A 10,646-nucleotide genomic window follows, 5' to 3' on the forward strand; every position below is an offset into this window, starting at 1 on the left:
CCTCGCGCCTCTCCTGCGCTCGTTTTCCTGGGACCGGCTTTCCTTGGCTTCCTCCTCCGCCTGGAGTCTCCTCCCCGGGCCGGGCGTGGGCACACCGTGGCCCCTGACAGCACGTGCCAGGCGGCGAGGCCGTTCCCTGACCCCTCTCTGTGTGTGACTGTCCAGGTGGTGGTGACCCTCGGTGACCCCAGTGTGACGGCGCCGTCCAGCTCCGTGGGCCTCACCAACATCACCGTGACGCCCATCACCACCGCAGCCGGGACTCAGTTCACCAACCTGCAGCCGGTGGCCGTGGGGCACCTCACCACCCCCGAGCGCCAGCTACAGCTGGACAACTCCATCCTCACCGTGACCTTTGACACGGTCAGCGGCTCGGCCATGCTGCATAACCGGCAGAGTGACGTCCAGCTCCACCCGCAGCCGGAAACCGCGAACCCGCAGTCCGTGGCTCACTTCATCAACCTGACCACGCTGGTCAACTCCATCACACCCCTGGGGAGCCAGCTGGGCGACCAGCACCCGCTCACATGGCGGGCAGTGCCCCAGGCCGACGTCCTGCAGAACCCGCCGCCGCCACCTCCCCCGCCGGCCCCCCAGCCGCAGGCGGCCCCGGCGCAGGTGCAGCCCGAGCAGCCGCCACAGATGTTCAGCTACTGAGGGGTTAGAGCCACAGAGAGCGCCCTCTGCTGGGCGGCACGCGCGGGGACCTTGTGAGGAAGCCGGGCTCGGCCGGCAGGTGCAGAGTCGCCCCGGGCAGCCGTGCTGGTCCGAGCGCTCAGGCCCCGGGCCCCGGCGGGCGGGCGGGTGTCAGACCTGAGCCGCCTCCACGCTATGCCTTACCAAGCTGCTGCGGCCCGGGCCGAGCGCACCCCCTGCCCCCACGCAGCTGCCGGGTGGGTGGACCCGGGGCTGCGGGAGAAGCCCGGGTCCCCGAGGCCAGGCACTGAGTCCCGCGAAGCCCGGTGCCCGTGTGGCCACAGAACGCCCTCTACCCCGTCTGGCCTCCGTCAGCAGCGAGCGAGCAAAGTCAGAGTTTGTCCTCTTCTTTGAAATACCGGCCCAGTCCAGTTTGTTACAAAGCACGGACGGCGACGTGAGCAAACCGTGACGTGACAGCGTGTGACCCCCAGCCGGGCGAGGGGTCACGTGACGCCACCGGCTCAGGCGTGAAATATCCGTGAATCCGTCTTCATATAGCTTCTATTTTTTTTAAGGAGAGGCTTGATTTCCAACACACGAGACCCGGCAGCGTGACGAAGTCCATCAGTCCACGGCCGGTGCCAGGAGCGAGCCGGCTGGGCGTGCGGTGGCTGAGCGTCAGCCACGACGTCCGGAAGCGAGGGGTTCCCGCTTGCCCAGGCTGCGGTGTCTCCCAGGCCTGGTTCCCGAAGCCGTGGTTACAGTGCAGAAGTGTGGGTGTCTCTGACAGGGACCGTGGTCTCCTGCCCGGGGCTGAGTCCAGGGGCGGGCAGTGCCAGGGCTCTGCAGTTTCACAGAAAGCCGGGGCTAAGAGACGCTGGATTTGGTGCGCACCATAAACGTGGTGAAGTTCCCACAGAGAAGCCTCCAGTGCCCCCGGTAAGCGAGGGAGCTGGCCAGCAAGTGCCCGGCCGGTGTGGGGACACGTCCGGGCTGCCCGCGGGCCGTCCAGGGGTCACGGGGCGCCAGCCACAGCCTCCCACGCCCGGCCGCGGGCAGCCCGGAGGCCCGGGGACAGGTTTGACTTTGCCTCTCTGGGTTTTTTTTTAAAGCCGTGCTGTAGTCTGGCCCCATGCTGCTTCCTGGGAGGCCGCGCCACAGCGGCGGGGGAAGCCAGGGCCAGAACCCATTTTGTGCAATGCGTGAGCCAAGGAGAGCTCCCCGCCCACCCGGCGCGAGGCGGGGTCCCCCTCCCCCGCTCCACACACCCCCAAGGCCACCTCACATTAACACGGGGAGATCCTTTGACGTTTTAATTTATGATAATTATTTTTATGTTATTTATGTAAATAATTAACTGCTTTTACATAATAATCTCATCACATGAACTGGAGCTGGAATGCGGACCCCGTTCTCAGCTCACGTGGTCCAGACACCATGGAATTGGCACGAGATCCAGGCACCTGAGATGGTTGTGTTTTTTTTGTCTTTTTTTAATCAAAACCGATTTCTTTATGCATTTGCAGTGCGTAAAGGACAGACGACCCGGGGGACGATGCAGACGGGCCTGGGCCTGTGGCTGAGCGTCCACTGCACCGATCCCTCGCTCCTCTTCCCTGCGAAACAAAGGCCTTTGAAGTCGCGGTTTTATTTTTTTAAACAAGGAGGGGGCAGGGCTGCAGCCCGCGTCGGTGTGCTCGGAGTCCCCGGCGGAGCTGGGGCGGCCCTGGTGTCCCCACTGCTCAAACATCAGCCTTGTGAGAATTCCAATAAAAGCCAGACTTCTGAGTTCCGGGGTGCCGTGGCCTCAGGTTCTCTGCAGCGGCTGCTGTCCGTCCGCGTGTGGAAACCCGGATATCAGGAGAAAGCGGCGACTCGGCTGATGTGGCCGCGTGGTGTGGGATCGCTCGCTGCGGGAAGCGTGGCTTTGCTGTAGCCGCCGTAAGGGAGGGGAGCAGATGGCGCCACCGTGGCCGCCGGGTCCTGGGAGTCCCCCTCGGTAACCCGGAGTTAACCAGAAGCCTGTATGCTCACCGGTGAGCTAGGGAGCCGTGGGCCGTGTGCCACGTAACGTGGCGTGCGTCTTGCAGGCAGAACGCGGTGCCCTGGGAACAGCGCTGCATGTCACGTTCTCAGGAAAGCCTGTGCCACACGCCACTGCCACAGAGCCAGCGTGCACCTGCTCCCCAGGACCCAGGCATGGAGGGCAGGCTGCGAGGGCCTTGTGCGGCTGTGTGGTTCATGGTGTCCGGAACCTGGGGGCACGGCCACCCGGCCAGGGTGGTACCCGGGGCATCCCCGGACTTCGGAAGGTGTTGAGGCTGCTTCCCGCTGTCCCCTGTGTGACCTGTGCTTCCTGCCCGCTGCCTGGTAGGGACAGGAGGCACGTGGATGTGTTTTGGGAATGGTTGTGATTGCCACCATCACCGTCACCTACCTCTTTCTTATTCAAAATTTATTGGGGCCAGTGCTGTGGCGTAGTGGGTAAAGCCGCCGCCTATGATGCTGGTATCCCATATGGGCGCCAGTTCTAGTCCCGGCTGCTCCACTTCCCATCCAGCTCTCTGCTGTGGCCTGGGAAAGCAGTAGAGGATGGCCCAGGTGCTTGGGCTCCTGCACCCTCAAGGGAGACCCAGAGGAAGCTCCTGGCTCTTGGCTTCAGATCAGCACAGCTCCAGCCATTGCGGCCAATTGGGGAGTGAACCAGCGGATGGAAGACCTCTCTCTCTCTCTCTCTCTCTCTCTCTCTCTCTCTCTCTCTCCCCACCACCTCTGCCTCTCTAACTTTGCCTTTCAAATAAATAAGTAAAAGTTTTTTTAAAGAAGATTGACTTATTGAAAGACAGGAAGAGACAGAGGTCTTCCATCTGCTGGTTCGCTCCCCAAATGGCTGCATTGCCCAGAGCTGGGCCAGGCCAGAGCCAGGAACCTGGAGCACCATCGGGGTCTCCCGTGGGAGGCAGGGACACAAGCATTAGGGCCACCTGACTGGCTTCCCAGGCGACCGGATGTGGAGCAGCCGGGACTGGCCCTGGTGCTCACATGGGGCACCGCTGGCCCCACTCGGCTGCCCGTCCACAGGCTGGGAAGTCAGAGGCGTTAACTGGAGCCGCAGAAAGGCCGCCCGTGGCGTTTCCCGGAAGGCCGAGTGGGTCAACAGGGAGTGAGCACGGAGACACCGGTGGCAGAGGGGACTCCTGGTGGCACTTCCCTGGGCACGTGGTCTGGAGTGAGCTTGTTAGCCCATTAGGTTTCTTTGAAAGCAGGGACTGGGCTGAGCCACAGCCAGGAGCCAGGAACTCCCGTGGGGTCTCCCCCAAGGGTGGTAGGGACCCCGGCACCTGGGCCGCCTCCGCTGCTCTCCTGGGCTGAAGCAGGGAGCTGGCACTCGGATGTGGGACGCCAGAATCGCAGCAATGGCAGAACTGCCACGGGCGGGTGCAGCAGCAGCCGGCTCCATTTGTTTAACCGAGGGCGCTTCCTGGCCGTGCCGGGCTGACAGCACAGGGGCCCGGTGGGCGGGTCTGATCCGCCAGCACCCCCGCCCTGCCTTCTCCCTGCGCACTGTCACAGCCGGGGCCTGGGATGAGACTGGCGGTCGCAATCTGGGACTACTGGCTTCTACCGATTCACACCCAGGGAGCAGAGGCTTTTGGCCGGGGACTGTGACTTCCTGGCCCTGGGTGGTCCCTGGGGTCCCTGAGGGCAGGCAGCTGGCACCCCCGTATCCTGCAGATGGGGTGCTCTTGAATCTGGCAGCCTGCCCGCCAGTGGACCCAGATCCTCAGCGGGGAGGGCGCCACGGACACCACCTGTGGCAGGGAATGCCCGCTGCCCGGCACACCTCTGGGGAACAGGGAGGCTGAGGCCCGAGACCCGGCTCCACCGGCGGCAGCTGCTACACAAATCTCCCCACGGCGCGAACCAGACTGGAGCTCCGTCCGCACCCCAGAGCTGCCTGCTTCCCTCCCAAGTTTTCGCCACAAAACCGGGCAGTGAGGGCGAGGCGGCCGTGCCGTGCGGTCACACCAGCTTTCAGAGCCCGAGGCTGCTCCTGCGCTGACCCAGATCCACCCGGTAGAGGGGGTGCCGGCCACAGTCGGAACTCCCTGTCACTCGCCTCTCCTGTTGGGTTAAAGGACACCCGGTTCTTTCCAGCTGCCGGCTCACAGGATCCCGGGGGCCTCGTCCATCGCCCTGGCCCCTCGCACGGCCAGCAGTCCTGGCGTCCACGCCGCCCCACGTCCACCTGCGTGCTTCTGTGACAGTCCGGGTCTCACCATCTGTTCTGAGTCTCCAGCTGCCGCCCGCCGCGTGGCTGCTCCGCACCCCCTCCTGTCCCTTGGGAGTCTGCACTCGTGCTGTGGTCCCCGCTGACGCATGTGGAGGTCCCCGATGCACTGCGTCCCCAGGCGCCAAGCCCAGTGTCCTCCGTGGGCTGCTAGGTGCTCTCTCAGTATCCCTGCAGCCACTGTCCCCTCTCACACCCCACCCCACCCCAGGGCCTTTGCACGTGCCGTTCACAGTGACCACTGCCTGCCCTTTGGCAATGCCCAGGCGCCCCTCAGACGTCCCCCGCAGCCTCCGTTCCTCGTCCTCCTGGAGCTCACGCGTCCAGCCCTCACAGTGTGTTCACAGCGCTTGCCAGCTGGCAACCCCTCCCCGGTTCCCCAGGAGCGGAGCTGTGTCCGTCTCCTGCTCCCCTGAGCCTCCAGAAGGGAGGGGCTGTGCTGTTTCTCCTCGCTGCACCCGCCCGCCCCCTGCACCACGCCCCCAGCACAGCAGTGCAGTGACCGAGCAGCCCCACAGGTGCCGGGTGTGGCTCCGTGGCCCCGCCCAGTCCTCGCACCGTGCACTCTGCGGAAGCAGGCTGTCTTCCTACACTTTGTCCTGGTGCTTACAAAACCCGGCTCCAGCCAGGCCGCACCAGCTGGTGATGCGATCGCAAACAACCTGGCACCTTAGCAGCTCCGAACCACTCCCACGCGGCCACTCCTCGAGCACAGGCACACGGGCAGTGAGCAGGGCTGGGAGCAGAGGGCCTGGGCGTGGCCGAGCCGGGACAGGAGGTCGCGCACCGCAAACGCCAGGAGCCGGGAGCTTCTTCCGGGTCTCCCACGTGGGTGCAGGGGCCCCAGGACTTGGACCGTCTTCTACTGCTTTCCCAGGCCACAGCAGAGAGCTGGATCGGAAGTGGAGCAGCCGGGACTAGAACCAGCGCCCATATGGGATGCCGGCACTGCAGGGGGCGACTTTACCGGCTACACCACAGCCCCGCCCCCATATGTTTTTGATGGATGTGCAGTGATTGTGCGTATTGGTGTGGTGCTGCAAGACAGCTGTACCCATGAGCTGATCACACTCCCACCTCCTTATCCTTTCTTTATGATGGGAGTCTTCGGGCTCCTCCCTCCTGGTTCTTCACACAGCACCGTGCGCAGCAGGTGGCTCGAGCTAGAGCCTCGGGCTGTGCTGTTGAGCGCTGGCCATGCTCCTGTCCCACTGGGTCCTGGTGGCCGCTTCCCTCCCCCCGCCCCCTGTGGCCATTACCCACCCCCACTGTGCCCCATCCCCCCCTCCACTCCCCAGCCTCTAGGAATCATTTTCCTGTGTTCGGATGAACTTTAGACACTCTTAATTTTTTTATTTTAGCCTGTGCATGTGGGAGAGAGCACGAGGTACCGAATCTTTGGACCTGGTTTATTAACGTAAAGGCCCCCAGTTCCACCCGCTTTGCTGCCAATGACAGGGGTCATTCTTCCTGGCTGAATACTTCCTGTGTGTGCGTATGTGTGTCTGAGTGTGCCTGTGTGTCTGTGTGCCTCTGTGTGTGTCTGAGTGTGCCTGTGTGTCTGTGTGCCTCTGTGTGTGTCTGTGTGTGTCTGCATGTGTGTGTCTGTGTGACTGAGTGTATGTGTGCCTCTGTGTGTGTGTGCATGTGTGTTTGTGTGTGTGTCTGAGTGTGCCTGTGTGTCTGTGTGCCTCTGTGTGTGTCTGTGTGTGTCTGCATGTGTGTGTCTGTGTGACTGAGTGTATGTGTGCCTCTGTGTGTGTCTGTGTGCATGTGTGTTTGTGTGTGTGTCTGAGTGTGTCTGTGTGTATGTGTGTCTGCGTGTGTGTATGTGTGTGCCTGTTTGTGTCTGTGTGTCTGTGTATGTGTGCCTGTGTGTGCCTGTGTGTGTTTGTGTGTGTCTGTGTGTGTATGTGTATCTATGTGCCTCTGTGTGTGTCTGTGTGTGTATCTGAGCCTCTGTGTGTGTGTGTGTCTGTGTGTCTGTGTATGTGTGCCTGTGTGTGCCTGTATGTGTGTGTGTCTGTGTGTCCACATGTGTGTCTGTGTGCCTCTGTGTGTGTGCCTGTGTGTTTGTGTGTGTCTGTGTGTGCCTGTATGTGTGTGTCTGTGTGTCCACGTGTGTGTGTGCCTGTGTGTATATGTCTGTGTGTATGTGTGCCTCTGTGTGTGTGCCTTAATGTGTGCCTGTGTGTGTTTGTGTATCTATGTGCCTCTCTGTGTGTATGTGTGTGTATGTGTGTCTGTATGTGTGCCTGTGTGTTTGTGTGTGTGTCTGTGTGTGTATCTGTGCCTCTGTGTGTGTGTCTGTGTGTGTGTGGAATATTTTCTTTATCTATTGATGGGTGCTTTGGTTCACTTCATACTTCGGCCATTGTGTCATTTGAAATTTCTGTGTCTTCATGAGCCTGGAAAATCCTGACTTTCAGTGAGTCAATATTATGAATAAGACACTAATTAATCCTTGAACTTCTTTTATTAAGCTAAGTTTTTGTCTTGCTGGCAAACATGATTGTTCAAGCCTTTTGATTCTGTATGCTAACTGCATGACTAGTGGCACGTCCTGATTGGTGGAGGAGTTCTTTGAGAAGTGAACTTCATTATGGCGAATTATCGCACTACAGCCAGGGGCCGCTGCTGTGACACAGGGGGTTAGAGCCCTGGCCCATCATCCCATATGCGCGACGGTTCGAGTCCCGGCTGCTCCACTTCCAATCCAGCTCCCTGTAATGAGCCTGGGAAAGCAGTGGACGATGCCCAAGTGCTTGGGCCCCTGCACCCACGTGGGAGACCTGGAAGAAGCTCCTGGCTCCTGGCTTCGGTCTGGCCCAGCAGTGGCCGTTACAGCCATTTGGAGAGTGAACCAGCAAATAGAGAACACCTCTCTCTCTCTCTCTCTCTCTCTCTCTCTCTCTCTCTCTCTCAACTCTGCCTTTCAAATGCAATGAAGACGCTTTTTAAGAAGACACTTGTTCGACCAAGCCCTCCTGCCCCTCTTCTAGTGTCCAGCACTCAGATGCTCTGCGCTGTGCCCCCCACCCCCACTCCCGACCTGCCCGCCTTGCCCTCCTCGCCCTCCGGTACCCAGCCTGTTACAGGCTTGAAATGAAAGGACGGCGGAAGTTTCCGGTAAGTGCCAGCGTGGAGGAAGTCCGCGCGCCTCGTTGTGTCGTCGTCACACGTCCCCTGAGGCTGCCTTTGCCGACAGCAGAGGCTTGGTCACCCCACAGAACCCCAACCGCGTGGCCCCCGCGTCTGGTGAGGGCACCCGGCGGTATCCCACCACGGCAGGCAGCCTCTCTGAGTGAGGACCCCCAGGAGGGAGAGGAAGAAAGACAGCTCAGGGCCAGGCTCACCTGTGCACGTCCGTGGTCCAGGACCCAGCTCCCCGCCGTGAGCCGCAGCCCCTCGAGGTTCCAGCTCTGATCCGGTCACAGGAGCAGTCGGGGCGCAGACCCCGCCCCCGAGACCCCCGCCTTCACACCCCCGCCCAGCCTCCAGCGCTCAGCCCTCGGGGGACGAACCACACCCAAACCATAGCACCTGGGGTTTTTCTCGTCCCCACGTCCCAAGCAAAGACCGTGTGGCTGTGGTTGGTGACCCGTCAGGGAGGCCGGCCACGGATTCCGTAGAAACCACGCGCTGAAATGTGTCCCTGGAATTCTGGCTTTTGCGTACGGCTTCCAAACCTCAGTCAGGAGTGAGTTCCGTCCAGGATGAGAAGGGGGCCCCTGCCCGTCGCGTGCCTTCCTCACCGACACCCCGGGGATGGCTGTCGCTGTGCTGGGAGAGGACAGGCGGAATCCATCGCCGGCAAGGCGTCGGCCTCACGAGTGACTGCCCCCACAGATCTGTGCAGCTGGGCCACTCCCCCGCCGTGGGGTCAGCGTCCAAGCTTCTGTTGACCTTGTGCCTTCTGAGAGGTCAGGAAAAGGACAGCCCTGGGCACAAGGTCGCCCCAGGCTGAAGCTCTGCCTGCCCCGGCCGGACGTCCACCGAGCCCCCCACCCTAAATGTCCCCAGCAGCCGACACGCGCCCACAGGTCGAACAGAGCCCCCTTTCCAGACCAGAGAACTGTTTTGTTAGTTTCCGTGTTTTCCGTCTTGGTTTACAAGGTCACAGCAAAGGGTGCCGCGGCTCTCCGGCTCCCGCGGCCCTGCGCTCCCGGCCCGGCGTGATCAGCGGCCTCCACCCCCTCCTGCCTCCGGTGCAGTCGGAGCTCGGCTGTTTTAGCTGGTTATTCACCAGCCAAAGGCGGGCTGGGCTGCTGGCTTCGGTGCTGGGAGGACAGCTCAGAGCCGGCTGTGCCGACTCAGCGGCTGCACCCAGCGTCTCTCCCCTCCACTCCGGACCCAGCCAAGTTTTATAGCCCTCGGCTGTGATTTGGAGGGCTTTGTCCCGAGCCGAGAACAGAGCGTGGCCCGACTGCCCCAGACATGACCTATTTTATTATTAATGAAGCGAGCGGAAGAGATGTGGCAACCCTGTCCCTTTGTCCACTCTAACAGGGACCTCACCTACCTGCCTGCCAACCACCTAACTCCTCTCACAACAAAGAAAAATCTAGGTGTGGGTTTCCAAAGCTTTTGCCTCAAGACAGACTTCCCGAGGACTTTGGGCGTGCCCTTCCTTGCACACCACTCCACAGAAACCCCAAGCTTACTTTCTTGGGTGACTGGCGTTTGTGGTCTCCCGGGGGATCTACAGTTTTGGCCTCAGCACCATCTTCCTGGTTCGGCTAATCTGAATGTAATTCACAAACTTCAGACGTGGCTGGGCTTGGTCCTTGGGGGACCGGGCACTTCCACCTGCGTAATTCTCTTAGCCTTTCCTAATTCTTCAAGGGCAGGCATCGTGCCGCTGTGGGCTAAGCCCCCGCTCGCTACGCCGGCATCCCATATTGGGGCGCTGGTTCGAGTCCCGGCTGCTCCACTTCTGATCCTGCTCCCTGCCGATGCAGCGGGGGAGGCAGCAGATGGTCCAAGGGTTGGGGCCCTGCTGCTCCTGCGGGAGATCTGGATGGAGCTCCGGGCTTTAGGCTGGCCCAGGCCTGGCTGTGTGGCCACCTGGGGAGTGACCCAGCAGATGGAAGACCTCTCCTCTCTCATTGTCTCTCTCTCTGCCTCTGTCTCTCCCTCTCTCTCTTTCTCCCTCTCTCATTGTCTCTCTCTGCCTTTCAAATAAATAACACGTGAAGAAAAACAGGCACATTCGAGTCACTGACCTCTCACAGCACACAGGTGTGGGCAGGGCTCCGGCAGCCCGGGTGAGCTGGTGCCTCGTCCACGCACTGCGTCTCCTCCTCCTCCAGTCCGTGAGAACAGAGCCCCCACGGGCAGAGCTGGAGCGGTCTCTGCCAGTCTGCCTCGCCACCCCGCGGGAAGCAGCCCTGCCTTTGTCGCACCCAGGAAAACGAGCCCGGGCTGCGGGTGTCCTGGTCCCCAGCGGGAGCCCCGTGCAGCAGTGGGAGCAGCTGGCAGGGCGCAGGGGCCGCCTCCTGTCCGGGAACGCCCTCGTGTTTGTGTGTGTGTGTGTGTGTCTCTATGTCTGTGTGTGTGTCTCTGTGTGTGTCTCTGTGTGTCTGTGTGTGTGTCTATGTGTCTGTGTCCCCGGGCTGCAGGTGTCCTGGTCCCCAGCGGGAGCCCCGTGCAGCAGCGAGAGCGGCTGGCAGGGCGCAGGGGCCGCCTCCTGTCCGGGAACGCCCTCCTGTCTGTG

The 10,646-nt window shown here is 61.5% G+C and overlaps 1 protein-coding gene across 4 annotated transcripts in view; it reads left to right on the plus strand.

Annotated features, from left to right (window-relative positions):
- The window catches only part of PRDM15 (PR/SET domain 15), a 64,044-nt gene extending 61,617 nt beyond the window's left edge, over nt 1-2,427 (plus strand). For all 4 annotated transcript variants that reach the window (XM_070073125.2, XM_070073127.2, XM_070073126.2 and 1 more), the window contains exon 24: nt 166-2,427. In XM_070073125.2, the coding sequence (XP_069929226.1) occupies nt 166-657 (492 nt within the window). In that variant the 3' untranslated portion in view covers nt 658-2,427. The remainder of the gene's footprint in view (nt 1-165) is intronic.
- The last annotated feature ends 8,219 nt before the right edge of the window (nt 2,428-10,646 follow it).

This window comes from Oryctolagus cuniculus, chromosome 4 (genome assembly GCF_051225735.1).
Source record: "Oryctolagus cuniculus isolate XC-2025 breed Fujian yellow rabbit chromosome 4, ASM5122573v1, whole genome shotgun sequence".
NCBI classification, from domain to species: Eukaryota; Metazoa; Chordata; class Mammalia; order Lagomorpha; family Leporidae; genus Oryctolagus; species Oryctolagus cuniculus.